A 22030-nucleotide genomic window follows, 5' to 3' on the forward strand; every position below is an offset into this window, starting at 1 on the left:
GCAGATGAAAGAAAATGAAGGAGACAGAGGGAGAGAGTTTTGACTTGCACAGTGTAATGTATGATGATTTCATTCACTGAGGGGATACTGAAAGAGGACCCAGTTTGGAGAGAGTTCAGATTGGGGCATATTGAGTTGAGGTGTTAATGAGATATATATGCAAGAGATGATGTCAAGTGAGCAATTGGTTATATAAGTGTGGAGTTTGGAATAGAAATCTGGTATAGAAATATAACTTTGAGATTCATCTGTGCATTGGTGTAAGTTGGAATCCAAGGTATGAAGAAACCATAGAGTGAGAAGAAAAGAGGTGCTGGGACCGATCCCTGGGGAACCCTGATATTTAATGGCCAGGTAAAATAATGTATGTCTGCAAAGGTGATAGTCAGAAGGAGTGGCCAAAGAAGTAGAGAAAAACCAAGAGTGCATTATGTCTCGGAAGTCAATTAAAAGAGTATTTTAAGAGGGAGGGAGTGGTCAACGTTATCAAAAGCTGTTGAAAGGTCAAGTAAGATGAGGACTGACAAAGTATTCATAGTATTTGTCTACATGGAGGCCACCGGTGGCCTTAGTGAGTGCTGTTCAGTTGAATGATGATGGCAGAAGCCAGCTTACTATGGGTGAAAGAATGGGTCAGGGGAGCATGGAGATAGCCAGTATAGCTAAACTTTTTAAAGATGTTTATTATTAGTTTTATTTTATTTTATGGCTACACTGCATGGCATGCAGGATCTTAGTTCTTCAGTGACAGTGAAGTTGCTTAGTCGTGTCCGACTCTTTGCGATCCCATGGACTGTAGCCTACCAGGCTCCTCCATCCATGGAATTTTCCAGGCAAGAGTACTGGAGTGGGTTGCCATTTCCTTCTCCAGGGGGTCTTCCTGACCTGGGGATTGAACCCAGGTCTCCTGCATTGTAAGCAGACGCTTTACCATCTGAGCTCAACCAGGGATCAAACTTAAGCCCTCCACAGTGAAAGCATGGAGTCTTTACCACTGGACCACTAGGGATGTCTGATAAACTTTCTTTTAAAAAAGTTTGGGTGTGATGGGGGGAAGAGTGAGAGGACAGTACCTGTAGAAGGATATAGGGGTTTTGTTTTCTTTTGCAAGAGAGTGGAACGTGTTTAAAATTAGGAGGGGAAGTCAGCACAGCCAAGTTTCTCTCTGATGACTTTTATTGTTTTTTCTATGAAGTAAGAGGCAAGGTTACTTGATAAACATGTGAGGGTAAAGTCTGAGAATGGGGAAGACTATCAATAGTGATTGCAGAGTAGGAGCATAAATTGACCAGAGAAATGTACTAGGCTGGATGCACAGTGGGAAAGGCTTGTTTGAGGCTGGTGACCATGAATTTATGAAATATTCATTCATCCTCCTATATGGCTCTGTCCAGCAGTGCTTGTCTACTCAAGTGCAGGTAGAGTGGATGGCTGGGTTGGTGGGAGTGAGGTGGGGAGGAGGACTCTATCAGTGTTCTAAAAAGTCTCCCTGCCCTCAGTATCTTCCCATTCCTACCCATCCTGTACACTGCCATAGAATTCATTTTCCTTAAAGACTAAGTTCTAAGTGTTAGTCGCTCAGTCGTGTCCAACTCTTTGAGACCCCATGGAATGTAGCCCACCAGGCTCCTCTGTCCATGGAATTGTCCTGGCCGGAATACTGGAGTGAGTTGCCATTCCCTTCTCCAGGGGATCTTCCTGACCCAGGGACTGAATCCAGGTCTCCTGCATTTCAGGCAGCTTCTTTATCATCTGAGTCACCTTTTAAAATTTACTTCTTATCAACTTAATCTCCTTGTTCAAGAATTTACATCTTTGCAAATGGTATAGTGATTAAGACCATAGGTGATAGACCTCCAAGTGTGAACTTGAGCAACTCATGTAAAGATTCTGCCACTCAGTTTCTTCAACTCTAAAATGTGGTTAATTGTGATATCTACCTTATAAGGTTGTTAGGTGCATTAAATAAGAGAGCAAGTAGCACAGTGCTTGGCTTGTAGTAAGTAAAGCTGCTATCTTACCTTCTTTTATCTGTCTGCCTATCCATCCTAGTCTGACATTCTTTTGCACCCCTATCCAGCATACTCCCTTCCAGTTAGACTGATCCTTTCAGTGCCTCTGTATTCATTGCTGTGTGACTTTGCTTTCACTATCCAAACCCTATCATTTCTCAAAAGGCCCACATCTTCTAAAAAAAAAAAAGCTTCCTCATTCCTCAGAGCTAGTGCGCTGATTGTCCTTTGTATTGGGTTGGCCAAAAAGTTCACCTGGGTTTTCCTGTAACATCTTATGGAAAAATCCAAACAAACCTTTTGGCCAACTCATTACTTTAGAGATGTGAAACCTGAGTATATTCCATTGCTCACTTTATTATCAACTGTATTATTTCATTGTGTTTTTACTGTTTTGTTTTTAAAATATTATGTTACATTTTGTCTAAAAATATTTCAGTAATATAAGATTTCCCAATAAAATATGAGCTCTCTGAGGGAAAAAGTCATGTCATAAACTCTATACATTTCTCACAGAATCTACAATAGTATTTACAATACTTGTTCAATTTGATTGACTTGAATTGAGACATAAGATAGCCTCCAGTGGTCTTCAAAGTGGGGTGCACAATTCTAGGGAGTATACAGATAATACATTAGAGTACAGGAAGAAAATATTGTGAAGTTTCTATTTATTTTATCATTCTTTTGACATATTTTGACTATGTTTGTAATGTACATATTGTAAATTTATTATATATTATATATATACATATTATTTGTAAATATACATACATAAATGACATATGTTCAAGAAATTTTAATCTTGGTGTCCCAGATCAAAACATTTTTAATCTACAGTATTGAGATGAATATAAGCATTTGACAACAGTTAATCATTTTTGAGCACTTACTGTGCCCCAGGTGCTATGCTAAGAGTTTTTACATGCATTAACTCAATTCTCAAAACAATTTTAAAAAATCTTTATTTATTTGGCTGTGTTGGGTCTTAGTTGTAGCATGCTCAGTCTTTGTTGCAGCATGTGGGATCTTGTTCCCTGACCAGGGATGGAACCCAGGCCCCCTGCATTGGGAACTCTGAGTCTTATCCACTGGACTACCAGGGAAATCCCCTCAAAACAATTTTTTAAGGTCAGTGTTATTATCTCTTATTAGAAAGGAGTAAAGTGAAGCACAGAAAGGTAAACTAACTAATCCAAGATTACATAATGAATAAGTGAGGGAACCGTGATTTAAAAATACATCTATTTGAATCCAAAGCCGGTCCTCTTTTTTGGAAGACTTAAAGACATAATCCAACTTCAGTAATAGATACAGGACTATTCAAAGTTATCTGTTTCTTCTTAAGTGAGTTTTGATAACTTGTGTCTTTCAAGAGATTGATTCATTTCCAAAGGTAATTCTCTTAATCAGTGTGCTACCATGCATCCCTCTGTTAGGAATGCCTGTGTTTTTTTTTTTTTTTTAATGAAAATAGCATGGAATGGATGTCCTTCTACTTGTTACTTAACTTGGAAAGTAGAAAGTCATCTTAAGAAAAACCAGGTATATTTGACCCTTGAACAAGGGAAAATGAGGAACGTCAACCCTCCAGAGCAGTGAAAATTCCATTACAACTTACAATTGGCCTTCTGTATCTGTTGTTTCTCCATATCTGCTGTTCCACACGTGAGGATTCAACCAACCGTGGATTGTGAATTACTGTAATTTGTACTATTGGAAAAAAAAATCCATGTGTAAGTGGACCCACACAGCTCAACCCCTGTTATTAATGGTCAATTGTAACCACATGGTTTGATTTATATCTGATAGTCATTTCCTCTTAAGAACATGAAAAGTCATTATAAAGCTCTTTCTTAAAGAATCCTTTCTGACTTCTAAAGTTGAATCCAAACTAACATATGCTTTGTAATTTTTCAGTTCTTTCTGAAAATATAATAATTCAAGAAACAAGTACCACTCTTTCACAACAAATAGACTTGAAAACTCCATCCCAAGTTACTGGACTAAAACCGCAAAAGACTGCATATTCTTCTACAGTGGTGTCTAAAAGCATGCCTGTATTTGCAACTGATTATACAACTCGACTGTATTCCAATACAACATCTCCACCACTGAAAACAATGACTGCACCAATTTTTTAAAAGACTTCCATAGCTGAGACAGCTATATTCGTAGTAGACCTTTTGTCTAAATCAGCAGCCATTGCTCTGTCTACCAAGAGTACCTCCGTAGGCCCTACTACCAATTCCATGAAAGTAACTAAATCCCCATCTTCAGAAAGCACAAGGACAACCAAAATGGCTGAATCCATTGCTATTGAGACTTCTCATCCAGTGGTAGCTACTAATTTCCTGTACACATCTAGATTTACCAACAATTCAATTGTATTCAAACCTTTAGTAACTGGATCTCAGTCAGCTGTTATGAGGACAGCATTTTTATTCTCACCTGTTGAGTCAACATCCATGTCTACAACATTTTGGCCCAAACACAAATCCACAGGTATTGGGGCACTCCCTATTGCCACAGCTAGCCAGGAGTTTCCTGCATCTACAGCTGCTGGAAGTGTACGTCAGTCCACAGTGGATCTGACTTCAACTACAGCTACTCCCTTTGGGACTGCGTCAACACTGCCACCTGAGTCTGTGCTTATCTCCACAGCTGTTTCAATGAATTCTGTATTTCCTAGAAATCAGACAGCCCAGGGACGGGGGAGCCTGGTAGGCTGCCGTATATGGGGTCACACAGAGTCGGACATGACTGAAGTGACTTAACAGCAGCAGCAGCAGCAGACAGCATCCACATTGGCCACAACTGATATGGAAATACCTAGTTTATTCAACTAGGTCTATTGAGATGACACCTGTGCTAAGAACAGTTGAAACAGAATCACCATCTACAAATTTCCAGGCTGACTCTTCACCCACAGTGGAAGACGCAATATCTACCTTCATACCAAAAGAGGTCTCTTTTGTGGCACTTTCTTTCAGGACATCTTCTCCATTCACCAGAGCTCAGAGTGTACAGACTGTTACTGGTGTTGAGATGACACATACAGCCTTGACTCCTGGGAAAACACTTGCACCTACAGTGGGTGAAACTCTATTTTCCTCCACAATCACTGGGCCAGTATATGCACTGAATATACCCACAGGTGGTGAAAACATGCTTCCTCTGATTTCTACTAGATCAGCTTCCACATCCAAGGAATCAACAAGTGATGAGGGTGACCATCTATTCTCCACAAATGAGATCACTTGGACTTCCAGGCCAGATTAGACCTTGTTGACATCAGTGTTAAATGGGAGTACTTCTAATACAGAGCAGTCATCCACAACTACTAATATTATCATCCAACCAGAAGCATCCACAGAGAGCAAGGCCACCACTATTGCTAATACTACTACAGACAGATACACAACAGTTCTATCCAAATTGACATCTCCATGGCTCACTAATTTCTCCACAGTTTCTGGAGTCACATCTGTAACCAAACTGCCTGAGTCTAAATTTAGCACCTTACTACTAAAACCACCCCTGCATCCACAGTACTTGGAAATGAACTTCTTTCAACACCAAAGGAGACAGTTGTTCCACTTGTAGATAGAGTATCTACCCTTGCTGATGTGGAACCAATTTTTCTACTGAAGAGAGTGCTTCTGAGAACACACAAACACAGACAAATGGTATAATTGCATTTGGAGAGACAACAGTCCCCCGTTCCAGACTCTGCAATGACACAAAGATTCATTGCTACTGTGACAAGGAAAGAAACAACTTCCCATTATCTTGAGAGAAAATCGGCTCTAGCAGTGACAACCAAGGTTTCTCCATTTGCAACAATGCTGGAAGCAACAGATGAGTCTATTTCCCCCTTTCTTGATGCAGAGAAGCTGACTACCCAATTGGATAATACAACAACTGCTGAGGTGAAAGAAAGTTGGTTTTCTACAAAATCAATGAAAACGACACCTAAGAGTTCATACAACGAAACTATGGATATCTTTAATTCCACCCACATCTACATAGCACCTTGGACTTCAGAAACTCCACCTGAGGGGAATCCAGCTCCATCTCCCACTTCTGGGAGCACACAGACTCCATCTACCTCAACCTCAAGTAACACAGTAGAGGCCCATGTTTCAGAAATGTCTACTGGTCTTGGGAAAACAGCTCTCCCTTCACGAGCTCTGACAATTACCACACTTTTGTCTCCTGAGACAGGGAGCATGAGTGCCCTCTCAGTATATACTCCCAGGACTGAGAAAAAGATAGTAAGCACCACCTCTGTGACTCACTCTTTCTCATACCGCCAGGACACTTCCTTTGTAGATACCGTAACTTCCGGGACAACCCGATATCAAATCCTATAAACAATAACACAACCTTTTTACACTTGCTTTCACCTACCTAGGACTCAGCCCGAGGTGTCTTCAGTTGCCCCTCTCATTTCTGAAAGCACACAGACTTCCCTTGAGTCCCCATCTCTTTCCATAGCTCGACAGTATCTAGTGCCAATTTTATAGCTGTGTCTACTGACAGGATCACTACAGCCCTTACTGCTTCAAATGTATCTATAGCACTTCTTGGGAAAACTTCTATGATAATGTCCATTCCTACCTACTAGATGTCCTCACGGCCAGTTAGAGTCACTCCCCTGACCTCTAAAAGTGTTTTGGGCACTCCCACTGTACTAATGGCTGGATTTTCTAAACTGGACATTCATATTGTTTGAAAAGCACCTCTGTAGCCACTTCTGGGCTTGGGTCTGAGATGTCCTCAATGTCAGTTAGTGTCTCTGCTTTACCACCTCTTACTGTTTCTTCTGATGCTTCCACAACAGGTGGGTCATTCTATACTTCGTCTTCAGTTACCCCCAGGACTTCTATGACCATGCAAACATTGTCATTAGATGTCACACCTTTGACATATGCTGGGTCTGCTTCAAAAAGCACAGTGACTTCCGTTGCTTTCACTACTTCAGAAATAACTAAAGTCTCCTGCACTGTGCTCAGGGCTGGTGCACTGGGAAGACCCAGAGGGATGGGATGGGGAGGGAGGCGGGAGTGGGGATCAGGATGGGGAACACATGTAAATCCATGGCTGATTCATGTCAATGCATGGCAAAAACCACTACAATGCTATAAAGTAATTAGCCTCCAACTAATAAAAATAAATGAAAAAAAATTTATTTCACATGTTAAAAAAAAGAAAAGAAATAACTAAAGTATCATCCAGCATCACACCTACATCCTCCCCAGCAGAGCCAACTTTTCCCTCTGGGAAAACCATTCCAACCACTATCATGGCTGGGACCGTGACTCCATTCATAGGCATCCTTGTCTCTCCCCTACTCATTTCTAAGAACTGAAGCTATTTCTTCCATTCCAAAGACCACATTTTCATCATTTCTATCAACAGCCCAACAATCATCACAAAAATATCAGGCCACCACTCTGGGCATATTCCCTGGGATTACTAACAGCTCTCTTTCAACTGTAAGCAGTGGTAAAGTAATAGCTCTCACAAATACTTACTCCAGAACTGCTGCCCCTGAAAGTGTGCTTTCATCTACTCTGGAAAATCTCCACGCTTCCTTGAATATTCAAATTTCCCCATCTTTGACTGGCTTTAAGAGCACTCCTGGATCCACAAAAAGTGTAAAAACCACCATTTATCATTCTTCAAATACAGAAAAGAAGACTTCCTCATCAGAAAATACTTCAACAGCTGAACTGACAAAGGTGCCATGTCTGTGAATACACCTGTTTCATACCCTCCCTGGATTCCATCCGGGTCAACTTCACCCTCTTTGACATCAGTTCTTGTTTCACCTCAAAGTACTGAAGCCAAGTTCTCTACTCCAAAGACTTCTCTTCCTCCTATGTCCCAAACGGTTGAATTTCCAGTTCTGCAAACAAGAACCACATCTAGTAACACCCAGTCTCTGCTTTTGACTTCCTGGAACACACCCACAGCTGAAGATTCTCAATTTTCAGCTTCTACCACTGCTTATGTACCTACATCCAACAAGAAGCAAACAGAGTCCCCTTACGTTAGTACAGAGTCTTTGTCAACATTCCCAGTCTCTCAGACTGGTCTTGTACCTGGAGATATAATGGCAATGTCATCAATTTCCACAACAGGAACTCTTCCTACCTTGGGGATGTCTGAGAGCCCTTCATTATCAATATCTTCAAAATCTATCCCTGTTACTTTGGCTGACATTAAGCACACATTTGAGAAGACAACCACATCTGTAACTCCTGGGACCACACTCCCATCAAATATTTCTGATGCTGCTTCAGAATCTATCATTTCAAAGGCTTCTACTTCACCCATGCTGACTTGGATCTTATCTAGTCTTCCTTCAGGTTCACCTCTGGCAACTAGATCCAATACTCACATTATATTTTCCTCTCCAGAAGAGGTATTAAAATCCACATTTCTGACTTCTGACATAACACCAACACACCCACTCACTAACTTTACAATAGGACCCTTTGCTGGTGTAAGTGCTGTACTCATCGAAACCACCCCTACACCTACAGTGGGTGATATCACTGTGGGCTTCCCAAGTCCTTTCCCTGTGTCTATAAAAATCACAGATGACAGTACCTACATTTCCAAATCTTCTGGAGCATTTTCCAGAATCACTGTGACTGCCAACTCCAGGACTGTGCCTCAAGCTCCATCCTTTAGCAGAATAAGTAAATCACCTCCAGTTGACCATACCCCATCTGTTGGTGCTATGTTTCTACCTAGCCCTACAACAACATCTGCATGGAGCAGAATCCCAGCTGCACCAGCACCCACTACCCTAGTTCTTCCTAAGCCCACACAGGAGTCCCTTCTAAATATAGCCGCCACTACATCCACTGCTACTGGAGCCCCATTTCCGCTCATCTCCACTGGAGTAACACATCCTTTTACAGCAAATGTGTCCTCATTACCTTCTTCCTCTTTTGAGACAGGCTGGCCTGACTCCACACCTTCCTTTTTATCTACCGAAACTTCGACTTACCTATTGCCGTTAATTCCAAAGGTATGTTCCGCAATGGATGTGGCATAATAGAATGTATGCACAATGGGATATGTGTTCTTTTTTTTATATATATTAAGTCTGCTTATATTAAATTTGTCCTCTGAACACACAGACCTACAAGTGCATAGTTCTAAGGTCCTCAACTATAATAGTCCTCACTGAATTTGGACTTTTTTCCTCCCAGTCATATCTGCATGGTAATTTTGGTATGTTAGTACACTCAAAGACACATCCCAGAATTCTCTTGGAACCAAAACATTAAATAATGAACTTGAGGTCTCTTTGCTTCACTATCTTGATATGAGTTCTTATTATGGAAGAGATTCAAATGTCATTTCATCTGAGTCTTAAGGGTTGATGTGATTTGTAAAGATCTTTGAGGCTCTAAGACTCCATGATGGGTCAACCTGAAGTACAATATTTGCTGCCTTTAAGCAGAAAGTCAAACAACTTGAGACTTTTTAAGTTGTAAGACTAAAGGAAATGGGGCAGTAGAAGCAGTTTTAGAACCTCTGTTGGAGGAGAAATGATCCTCTAGAATATTCATCTTCTATTACATAATTTACGCAAGTGAAGAATACCAGTGCAAGAAACTGGTAGAACAAGTGTTAATACTATTAGATCAACTGCAGATCAACTGATCCTCCTGGAAAATGAAAGTGAAGTCACTCAGTTGTGTCTGACTCTTTGTGACCCCATGGACTGTAGCCCATCAGACTCCTCCATTCATGGGATTCTCCAGGCAAGAATACTTGAGTGGGTTGCCATTTCTTTCTCCAGGATATGTGTTCTTAAAGAGAGCCAATTCTCTGAAGGCAGAAAGGGCAAAAGAAAGGTACAGGTGTTTCTTATCTCCTTCAGACAGTATCTACAGTGGGTACCTTATTCCAAGCACAATTCTCTTGCCATCTTTCTTACCTTTCTTTTATTGACATATAATGCAAATGTATGACATTTCTAAGCTTCCTTCCCATCCATTTTGTTCCTAATGCTCTGACTCTGCCAGTGTGGACATGGGTCAGGAACCTTAACCCCTTCCCTATAAGAGGATTATATGGCCTTAGGTCCAACATGTTGACCACATACCAGAAAACACCAGAAGATACTCTAGCTTGCTCTTTTTGAATTCCGTTAATGCAGGTTTCAATCTTCTCCAGTTCCCACCTCCAGCTGGCTTCTAATGCTTATCTGTGGCCAGGGAGTATTTGGCTTCCAAATAATTCAAAAACTGGATGTTCCTTCAACTTTTATATATAGATATAGACATATATTTAGATAATTTTTTGGCCACACCAAATGGCATACAGAATTTCCCCAACCAGGAATCAAACCCATGCCCCCTGTAATGGAAACATGGAGCTTTAACCACTGGACCACCAGGGAAATCCATCTTCTCAACATTAATATTCTAAAATAGAAAATTTTTTAAATTGAAATTTGATAGTACAGACAAGAGAAACAAGGGAATAAAGAGAAAAGCCTGAAGCATAAGGAAGAGCATGGGAAGAAATAAACATTTTCTCAGTACAAATGAACCTGTGAGATAATGTTCAGCTTGGCCTTTTAGTGGACTAGAAATCTGTTAGCCAATGAAAACTAGAATTCGGGGGGAGTTGTAGAGTATCTGTCAATTGTGCAGAAATCAAGGAACAGCCCAAAAAATTAAAGCAAAACTGCCAGGGTACATCCTGGTTTGCTATGCTATATGGAGCCAAAAGCACTGGTTGTTGACCTTGGAGTTAAATTAAGCAGAGTTTAAGAATGAGGCTTCATTGTTTGGTTTCTTTAAAGTGAAGAGCAGTTTCGACCAGACTTACAGAAGTTAAATTTCTTGAACTAAATGAATGAAATTGATCTTATTTTTACAATTTCCTTCTACAATATTGAAATGAGCCTCTCTATCTTTGATGAAGAGCCAAGGATCCCAATTACCAGTGTTGTAAAAGAATTTGCAAAAAATGGGTAAATAATCTATTGACTGTTTATGCTACATCTAAAAAAAAGTAAATAAATATATGCATATAAATATGTAACATCTTGCGGAAAAGCTTGAACTTTTTAGCCAACCCGATATATATAAAACTAGGCTTCACTTTTTTCTATGCATAATACATTACAGCACGTTGGTTTTGATTTTTCTTTTTGCTGCAAATTTATCCACTCTGGAAGCAACACCATGAAGATGTATGTGGTCTCTCTTTTATAGGGTCAATGCTGGAAAGCTTTTTATGAGGTATTATTATTTTAATTGGTTTAGAACGGTACATGTCTCTCCACTGATATGAATTCTGCACCTTTGCCACATTTCCCTACTTGGGGAACCTAGGAGAGCTGTGATAACATAGTGTATGCCATTGTACTTAAATATTTTTATTTTCTGTACTTTCATTTCTTCTCTCTTTTATGCAAGAAATGTTTTATTTATCCTTACATTTTTCTGACAAGAAGCAGTAATACCTACTCTCTGTAAAAAATTCAGACACTAAAATCTGAAACCCAGAAAATAAATGTCCTCCCTAATATAACTTACCCTATTAACACCTCTTAACAGTTTGAAGCTTATTCTTTCAGATTTTTTTCTATATAGAATAACAGTGATTCATACACGTTCTTTGGCAAAAGTAGCTGGAATCATGCTAATTATGCTATTCTGCAACTTGTTTTCTTTTCACTTAACTATGTGTCTTTATGCACATTCATGCTGGTAAACATAGACCTATCTCATACACTTTAAAACGATCTCCCTAGGAGGTTGTAATGTGGTAGCCTTAATCCAGGCATCTTTTGGAGGACATTTAGTTTGTTTCTATTTTTTTTTCTCTGTTTGGAAACAATGCTGACAATAATGCTCTTGTAATAAATTTGAAGGGGGTGTACTTGAGTATTTCTATAGGATAAATTCCTAGAACTGGAATTGCTAGGTCAAAGGACATGAATATTTTACATTTTGATAGCTATCATTAAGTCGCCTCCCAGATAGGCGGTACCAACTTGCACCCTCACCAACAGTAACTGGTGATGTCTGTTTCCCCTCTCTCCCCATCAGCATTTATTTTCAAGTATATACGACATGATTATAAGTGCTTGAAAATGGGTTGGTGTATTCATCCACCAGGCCTGCTATAACAAAACATGATGCACTAGGTGGTCTAAATGACAGGCTTTTTTTTCTTTTTCTTTTTAATTGAGGTATAGTTGATTTATGATACTGTGCCAGTTTCACACATATAGCAAAACAATTAAATTATGTACATGTTATTTTATAGACATAGTTTTGGAGGTTGGAAGTCTAAGATCAAGGTGCTGGCAAGGTCGGTTTCTGGTGAGGCCTCTGTCCTTGGCTTCTCACTGTGTCCTCACACATGGCCTTTTCTGTGTGTGTGCACACAGAGAGATCTCTAGTGTCTCTTCCTCTTCCCAATAAGGACACTAGTCCTATCAGATTAGGGCTCCACCCTATGACCTCATTTAGCCTTAAGTACCTTCTTAAAGGCTTCCCTGGTGGCTCAGATGGTAAAGAATTCACCTGCAATGCAGGAGACCCAGGTTCAATCCTTGGGTCAGGAAGATCCCCTGGAGAAGGGAATGGCAACCCACTCCAGTGTTGTTGCCTGGAGAATTCCATGGACAGAAGAGCCTGGTAGGCTACAGTCCATGGGGTCACAAAGAGTCAGACATGACTGAGCGACTAACACTCTGCACTTTCTCTACCTTCTCAAAGTTCTTATCTCCAAATACAGTCACATTAGTGGGTTAGAGCTTCATCATGAATCTTGCAGGGACGCAGTTCATCCCATACCAATAGGTAAAATGTAAATCAAAAAGCTGAGTGGAGCAGATGGAAATGTTAAACTAACTGAAATAATAAATTCAGCTTAAAGATCACAGCATCTCAGGTAACTTTGCTGGGTTAAGAAAGAGGAGCAGGAGTACTAAAACAAATATGTTTTATCTTTTACAGTTGAATTCTATATTTCAGGACAGTGAATTTGTTCTTGCTAACCTGGCTGTTCAAATTAAAAACAGGTATGTGAATGTCATCTGCTGTGGGTCTGTTCCTATCTGGAAGGTATATCCTTGGTTTTTGTTTGAGACTGCTGCATTTTGAGTTGCATCTTCCCTTCTGACTGTAGGTTCTCTTCAGATTGATAAAGAGGTTTGTATTATTACTGTAAGGTATAAAGTCAATGAGAGAACAAAACAGAAAAAATAAATAGGGGAAGTAGTGGAATTAGACTCAGTTATCCCTAAAGCCCCTTTTAGCTTTAAAATGCTATGATTTTGCGACTTAGGGGAAAAATATCATGTCTTAAAGGGATGAAAGTTTAGGGATGGCCATTGTATGAGGATTGACAAGGCCTTTTATTTTTGGATAATGCACTTTCAAGAATGACAAATTCTAAGGGAACTTGCCATGTTTCAAGTGAGGAATGGTAGCTAGTACCAGAATTGCCTGGGGCACAGATTTGGAGAGGTGATTGCAGTGAAATTGGCAGGTGCTGAGTACTATCCAGAAGACCATAACAAAGTTAACTGGTCATCTGAGAAATATTTTCTTTGCTCTTGTCCTGCACATAGACTAGTCCTCTGTTAAAGGAAAATCCCAAAGAATCCCTTTGAAAAATAAGCGTGGTTCTAGTACACCATGGTTAGCTGATTTTTTAAAAAACACTGCCTGTCTTCCATACACTGGGATTTTTGTTTCTTTTGCATGTTCAAACATAAATGGGTTCAAGAAAGTTCACAGAAAGTAATGGAAGTAAATCAATGATAGGTTATTAAAAGAAAATTGGAACTGTCTAAAGTATACACCATTCTTTCAAAGAACTATGTCTATGATTTTTCTTTATTACGGAGGTAATATGTGGTCAATGTAAAAACTTAGAGCTTTAGAGAAATGTATGACATGGACAGCAAAAATCTCCAGAAAGCTGCCTTTCCCCACCTACTTTAAGAACTCTGGTTAATGACTTATTTTATATATTTCTCTAGATTTGTTGTCATGGGTTTACTAAGAGAATGGGATCACATTCTACATACTGTTTTACAACTTTCTTTTCTTGCCTTAGAATACATCATGTATATCCTTTCCAGCTAATACTTACAGATGTAGCTTATTTGTTTTAATGACTGCATAGAATTCTTTTGTATGGGTGTGCTATGGTGTATTTATCCAATTACCTCGTGATGGACATTTGATTTTCTTCACCTTTGTATATATATTTTTATACACCCCTGCTGATCCTATTATGGAACAGATTCCTAGAAGTAGGATCACTGAGTCAAAGGCTTACCACCATTTTGGTATGCAAATAATGACCCAGCTCTTTTAAAGTGTCTCCTTAGAAAAGGGAACCCCTCTTACACTGTTGGTGGGAATGCAAACTAGTACAGCCGCTATGGAAAACAGTGTGGAGATTTCTTAAAAAACTGGAAATAGAACTGCCATATGACCCAGCAATCCCACTCCTGGGCATACACACCGAGGAAACCAGATCTGAAAGAGACACATGCACCCCAATGTTCATCGCAGCACTGTTTATAATAGTCAGGACATGGAAGCAACCTAGATGCCCATCAGCAGACGAATGGATAAGAAAGCTATGGTACATATACACAATGGAATATTACTCTGCAGTTAAAAAGAGTACATTTGAATCAGTTCTAATGAGATGGATGAAACTGGAGCCCATTATACAGAGTGAACTAAGCCAGAAAGATAAACACCAATATAGTATACTAACACATATATATGGAATTTAAAAAGATGGTAACGATAACCCTATATGCAGGACAGAAAAAGAGACACAGATGTATAGAACAGACTTTTGGACTCTGTGGGAGAAGGTGAGGGTGGGATGATCTGAGAGAATAGCATTGAAACATGCAACATGTATATTATCAAGTGTGAAACAGATCGCCAGCCCAGGTTGGATGCATGAGACAAGTGCTCAGGGCTGGTGCACTGGGAAGACCCAGAGGGATGGGATGGGGAGGGAGGTGGGAGGGGGGATCGGGATGGGGAACACATGTAAATCCATGGCTGATTCATGTCAATGTATGGCAAAAACCACTAGAATATTGTAAAGTAATTAGCCCCCGACTCATAAAAATAAATGAAAAAAAAAATAAATTGACATCATCAAAAAATAATAATAAGATAAAATAAAATAAAGTGTCTCCTTAGAGCCCTAGTATTATCCAAATTTCAAGCAGGGGGACTCTACCATTCTACATCACAGTTGTCTTTCTCCTGAACTTGTTCTCTCATGTATTTGGTACTGTGGTTTATTTTCCTATAATTTTCTGGTGATTTTGGTACAGAGACCTTACTGGGGAAGAAATAACCATGAACCAATTTGTAAGTATTTTTTTCAAAACAAATCTACTTGTAACCCACCCTATACCTGATTATATATGGGTAAATAGCTCTTCCATTCAAGTGCATATTATCAGGCAAGATTAATCTGTAATAATTGAAGGGCAAATTACATTACTTTCTTTGGGATCTGCACAAGAATCCACTAAGAAAACCAATCTATGCTTTTCTGAACTGTCTATGTGGTAATTTTTTGAGGCACATTTTGGGATCTATGGGAGTATGGAATGATTTGAGGATTGCAAATGACAAATGGAATTTCTTGTTTGTAGGCATCTGGCAAAGAAACCTGTTTTTTCCAAGAGTGACACAATTATTTGCAAAATGGACATTCACATAATAAATCCATTCTTGTGTAGAATTCAAGTCAATGTGACAAAACTATCTCCCATTATTTGTTCCAGTGCTTTAAAGCTTTACAATGTTAGATTCTGAAAGAATTAGTATGCACCAAGGTTTTAAGTTATTTAAATCTGAGATAAGTATTTTGACTACACAAAATATAGTCAAGCCTACAGTGCATTCCAAATTATCTGCCATCACTTAAAATACTTTCTGTAAATACCTGAGTCAGAAGGTAAAAATTGAAAACAGTATACATAATGTGACATAACTAAAATTCCTCTCAAATAATAGGTGTAAAAGCCTTTTGGTGCTAATGTGGCCCCCAGAGTCAGGCTGCCTGAGTTAGAATCCCTGCTTTTCCACTTTCTGATTATGAGACCTTGGGCAACTTAATTAAACTCCCTGTACCTCAGTTTCCTCATCTGTAAAATGGAGATGATAATATGACCATTCCTCACAGGGATGTTGGAAAGATGGAATGGAATAACCCACATAGAGTGCTTAGTATAGGACGTAGAGCATGGTAGTGTTTAATTTGTCATCACCATGTTTGGATCCAGAGCCTGAAGGCTTTGATTCTGCTGCCAGTTCTGTGACCCGTCAGCTGTGGGATACTGGGCACATCATTTAAGTTCTCTGAGACTAGAAAATGGGATGACACATTTGTGCATTATCCACTCTACAGTGTTGGTGTCAGGACTAAGTGCATCGATGTTTTGTGGGTGATTTGTAGATGGCAATGGGTTACATAGATATAAAGTATAATTATGACTGTAGTTGTTAACAATAAGCCTGTAGTCAATTGTGACATTTGTTTAAAGGTTTCAGTGACTATGTACTTTTCTTTTGCGTTATTTGAAACAGAGAGAAGGGCAAGGACTGGCTACAATTTCCCACATACCATACAGGTAGGAGCTGAGTTTATTCAGAGCTGGTACATTTACTTTTAATTTTCTTTCATTTAATTCTGTATGTGTAGCCTGTTGGTCGGAATTGTCAGAGGGAGATCAAAGTACCTGCTGGTTATTTTGCAGATGCTGTAATTGGGCTCTTGCCTACAAGAAATAAGTTGCTTCAGTTGGTCACAGCACAGCCTAGCAGCCTGCCTGCTGCCTCTTTGTAGTGAAGAGAAAATGGGGTCCAAAGTGGTCATAATTCAGGGATAGGGCAATGAAGTGTTGTCATCAAAAAACTCCACGAAATACTGAGCAGGGAAATTGCAAAACAACCTAGAAAGCAGCCTCAGTCTTGTTCAGGCTCGTGGTCCAGGTCCTCCTGGAACACTGGCTATTATTGTTGTTCTGCCTGATGCAACCCAAGAAGGACATATAGACCAGGGGGGGAGAGGTGGGGGTTGGTGGAAGGGAGATTCAAGAGGGAAGGAGTGTATGTATACATACAGCTGATTAACCTTGTTGGACAGCAGAAACTTACACAACATTGTAAAGCAATTATATTCCAATTAAAAAAAGAAAGGAAAAAAAAAGACATATAATGACAGAAGGCTCATGGGAAGGTTATTAAATATTCAGGGTGTGAGAAGATGAAAGCTGTGAAGAGACTGGCTACCAGTGGAATGGGTAGTATGAACAAGGACTTCACTAAATATGGATCAGCAGTGGGGATGGGGCGGGCGTGGCTTCGACTGGACATAGAGAGAAATTCTGAGTAAACACAGGCACATCTGACTTTTAAGAGCTGATAGGAAATATAAGAAAGTATTCCTCCAAATGATGGATCTACAAACAGAAATGGAGAAAAAGCATAGGTAAACTTGTGAGTCTGAAATGTGCTTTGTAATGGAAGATAGAGAGATACTGAGAATGTCTGAGTACCTCACTATAGAGCTTGAAGTTAAGGGCAGCCCTGTTCTTTCACACCATATCTTTAATGGACAGAACATTCCAGAATAAGATATTAGGTCTTTGTGGCCTTGGTTAAGGCTCAGTTTCTTTATCTGCAGAATGGGGGTAACAATAGCACTACCTCATAAGGTTCTTGTGATAATATGAATTAAAACACGCAGAACAAGAGCTCTACAAATGTTGGCTACTATTATTATCATCATTATTATTTTATTATAGAAATAGGCCTTCTGCAGAATGCAGTTTTCTAGACTAATTGAGCATGTGCCTATTTGCCTTATTATTGAGGTAATGATGGATAAATTAGAGACCAGAAGAGTAAAAGGTTTTCTCTGAATGCTCCATCTTCTCTATTAATTATCACAAACCCCTAGAAATTGCATAGCTAGTCAATTTCAACATAATGCAAATGTTGCTGACTGTTCTTTTAAAAATGGGTTTTGAGTTGTTTGTTTTGGATACGAGAACATTTATCAGATGATTTCAATGTGCTGTACTCCATCATTTCTGAAGATTTGCCACTTAATAGCTGTAAAATGCTTGATATTTATGGACTACTAATTAAGTCATCTGCACAGAGTTTCAGCACCGCAGGCCAAGTTGCACTCTGTGGTCATAACTGGAACATCTTTCTCTTTTGCTCTGCTTTTTAGCTGCCTTTGTCGGGTCATTATAACGGCCAGCTCTTCCTTAGAGCCCACTAAATTGATTAGCAGGATCCAAAGTAATATACACGGCAACCTCATGCATGGAAACTTCACACAAGATCAATTGATATTATCAGTAAAGTCTGGACATGCTGCAGTGAGAAAACTAGGTAATTTGGGTGAGTGTTTTCATATGAATTAATTCCCTTTTTTTTAAATAAAGTTCCGAGTGTATACATAGCAAGAAACCCTGCCTTCAGAGGGGGAGAGAAACTGTCTTCAAGTTCCTTTCCACATCCTTGGTATTCATCGTGCCCTGACAGCCTTTTTACCTGGAAGAGCTTGTAAAAAAAACCAGAGGAGTCACCAGAGACCATAGACCTGCTCTGGATATTAGCAGCAGCCAGTTCATCAGTGGAGTGGGAGCACATTTTCTCTTGCTTAAATCCTCAGAGAAGGAGAGGAAGGCGTCTTATGACCTTAGAGAGGAGACTGGGATGGCTGGGCAAGGCTTTCTGACCTGCTTCTCTGGCCATCCTGATTTCTGGACTCAAACAAACCAAATGGGTGGTCAGTAAAAACGGCGAATTTCTCACAAAAACTTAGCTCAGGACACATCTCCCTTTATGTGACAACACTTGGCAGCAAAACTTTGCTTTTAGCATCAACATCAGAACAGAGCACCCTGATCTATACTACTGGTGAGGAATACATTGAATTTATTAAAACCAAGTCCAGCCCAAAGTCCATTAAGAAAGAGAAGTCAGCCTTTAATGTCTGGTCACTGCACCCCAAACTATTAACAACTGTGCTCAAAAGGAGGGCAGTCGGCAGGTGGGGACTTTCGATTTTTACTCTACATCTCTTTGTGTGGCTTGACTTTTTTCAATGCGTGTGTACCATTTTAATGAAACCAAAGCAGAAAAACTGTCCTGTCAAGTGGTAGTTTTAAAGCAAAGGACCAAATGTGAGATCGGACTGGGAGCCTTATTTTAAAAAAAAGACTCAATTTAATGTTATTTTCAACCTGCTTTAAATTGCCTGGTAGAAAAGTTTCCCCATTTATTTGCTGATGTTTATGTGCAGAGTAATAATGATGGGTGGTAATGGATGTTCATGAAACTTTTAAGTGCCTTTTGCCCTTTCAAATGTGCATTCATTTTCTCTGTAGAGCCCGGAAAGTGCAAAGCCGAAGAAACAGCCTCTAAATACAAAGGGACATATAAGTGGCTCTTAACCAACCCTACCGAGACAGCCCAAACTAGATGCATAAAAAATGAAGATGGAAGTGCTACTAGACTCTGGTATGCACCGGCTAAGTTCTAATTACTAGTTGGGTACACAAAGATCTGCTTAATTGGGAGCATGTTTCCAAGTCATTTGTCTGAGCACACCTCCTCCTTCCCCCTCTAGTGCCCATCTTCCTTTCTTTCACCTTTTGGGTCTACTTAAGCATATACATGCCACATAATAACAACCCAGAAAAAATTTCAAGAAGACAAAAGAGGAAAAAAACCCACCCATGATCCTACCACCTGAACACAGCTGCCTTTAGGTGGTCATATTTTTTTCCATGTAGCCTTTTATGCCTTTTAAATTTCGTGTAGTGGTATTCACCCTTCTTATAGCAGTAATGTCATTTAACCTTTCACTCAGTGGTTTATCAAACATTTTCCATGCTTTACATTTATTGTCTTAATGACCTTTTCAAAAACCTGCCTCAAAAGCTACCTCGTTGAAGGGCCATAATAATTTACTAAATCACTCTACTATTCTTGACTTTAACATTTTTCTTTTTTCATCAGCCTCTCTTTTCTTGTTCTTTGCTAACGGTTTATGCCATTACCTTAAGTGGGCAGAGCGGAGGGACAGCAGGTTTTGACAAAACTGTAAAAGCTGTCTTTTGGAAGGTGACATCTTAGACTGAATCCTACGTCTTCTTCCCTGCATCTAGTCACTTAGAGAGTCGTGCAGCTTTTATGGTCGCAAACAGAGCTCACATCTGCCCTTTCCTTTCTGACCCCACTGCCACTCCCTGGGTGCCTACAATTAGAGCAGTCTCCTGGCCTTCTAACTGCCTGCTACCTCCCCACCCCCAGCTCTACTTCACACTGCTGCCAGCATCATTTTCCTGAAGTATGGCTGCCAACATGCCGGTTCCCCACTCCAGTTCTATATTGCTTTAAGGATTAGGTCCAAAACCCTAAATAAAGTACTTAAGACCCTCAGGCCCTTCCCCGCCCCCAAGAAGGACCATTGCCTTTCTGGACTTGCATTTTTTTCTCTGCTTGTGCTATTTGCTCTCTTTGCGGGGAAGGGGCACTTTCTCCATCTCTGTTCTTTTAGAGCCCAGCTCAGCTCCAAAGTTACAAATAAGTTCTCCTTGCTTGGTGTTAAGATTCAGTTTCATTTCTACAGTTTTTCCATTTCATGTTTTGCCTAATAAACGTAGTTACATTTACAATCTCAAAGCACCAAGTTGCAAGCTCCTCAAGGAGCTGTCTTGTTTGTCTGTAGTACCTACTACCAGTCCTAGAACACAGAAGACTCTCAATAAATGGGTTAGCTGATTTGCAATGAACTGGCTTGAACTGGATCGGGCATAGTGGAGGGTAGATAATGAGGGCCAATGAACCACAGTGGGGGCTATACTAACTATCTTGAGTGATTGAATATGCTGAAATAGAGACCACAATTCTAACAGAAATTTTCTCTTAAAATGAAGGTAAGAGGCAAAAGTGAGGGTAGGAGTCATGTCCAGAGGGGCAAAAATCTCTGCCTTGACTTTTGGTCTAGTGGACGTGCCCCTGCCCCATTTTGGGCTCTCTTGCCTGCCTATGCTTCCTGCATGGGAACCCTAGATTCACTTGCTCCCCAAGAGCGAAGTTTTCTTCACTTTACAAACATTGGGTTCCTACCTTTGCCATCTCAGCTAGGAAGTTGGCAGTAGGCTAAGGGGTGGCATGCCAAAGACACACCATGTTCCTTCACCATTTGCTTTCAAACTATTCTGACCTCATCTTCCAACAACGAAGATTCTATTCATCTCTCCTGTCTTTTTCAGCTCAATCAGTATCGACACTGGCAAATCTCACTGGGAAAAACCAAAGTTTAAACAATGCAAATTGCTTCAAGTGCTTCCTAATAAGATTGTGGATCTTGCTAATATTACAATAAGTGACGGTGAGACTATTCTGCACACATTAGAGAAATAATGGATCCTCAGTTAGTTTGTCTACTTGACCTAAGATCAGAGAGAGTACAGGCAAATCTCCCATAGGAAAATCTACCTGACAACAATCCAATTTCAGAAATGAGGTAGTTGCTGGTGGTGAAAATGGGAGTGGAGCGTGAGAAGTCAGAACTGTCAGTGATTTTTGTTTCATAATATTTTCTATTTTATAATGTTTGGTTAGTTATTATTTTTGTTTTATTTTAATTTTTAAGAGTTTTAGTAGATAATACTTCATATAGTTTAATATTGAAAAAATAAAAAAAGGTATGCCATGAAACCTCTCCCTCCCACAGCTGACCCCAGCCATTTAGGTAGTATCCATGGAGATATCTATGCCTCTATAAGGAAATGTGCATGTGTATGTATATTCTTCCTCCCTTATTTTTTCTCCCTCCCTTTTTGTACACGTAGTGGAGAGTGATATACATGCTGTTCTGTACCTTGCTTCTTTCTCTTAATATTATATTGCAGAAATTATCATATTAATGTATGAAGAGCT

General features: G+C 39.8%; 1 protein-coding gene across 1 annotated transcript in view; it reads left to right on the top strand.

Annotated features, from left to right (window-relative positions):
• Positions 1 to 22030, top strand: part of ADGRG4 (adhesion G protein-coupled receptor G4) — a 111078-nt gene that overhangs the window by 29758 nt on the left and 59290 nt on the right. Inside the window, 21 exon segments of the mRNA XM_061137545.1 lie at positions 3933 to 4714; positions 4808 to 4842; positions 4844 to 5538; positions 5541 to 5648; positions 5651 to 5727; positions 5729 to 6371; positions 6374 to 6414; positions 6416 to 6523; positions 6526 to 6730; positions 6733 to 6994; positions 7230 to 7379; positions 7381 to 7757; positions 7760 to 9060; positions 10922 to 11022; positions 11267 to 11321; positions 13022 to 13086; positions 15385 to 15423; positions 16639 to 16692; positions 18303 to 18466; positions 19468 to 19600; positions 21361 to 21479. Of these exon segments, the coding sequence (XP_060993528.1) occupies positions 3933 to 4714; positions 4808 to 4842; positions 4844 to 5538; positions 5541 to 5648; positions 5651 to 5727; positions 5729 to 6371; positions 6374 to 6414; positions 6416 to 6523; positions 6526 to 6730; positions 6733 to 6994; positions 7230 to 7379; positions 7381 to 7757; positions 7760 to 9060; positions 10922 to 11022; positions 11267 to 11321; positions 13022 to 13086; positions 15385 to 15423; positions 16639 to 16692; positions 18303 to 18466; positions 19468 to 19600; positions 21361 to 21479 (5514 nt within the window).

The sequence above is a fragment of the Dama dama genome, chromosome X (assembly GCF_033118175.1).
Source record: "Dama dama isolate Ldn47 chromosome X, ASM3311817v1, whole genome shotgun sequence".
NCBI classification, from domain to species: Eukaryota; Metazoa; Chordata; class Mammalia; order Artiodactyla; family Cervidae; genus Dama; species Dama dama.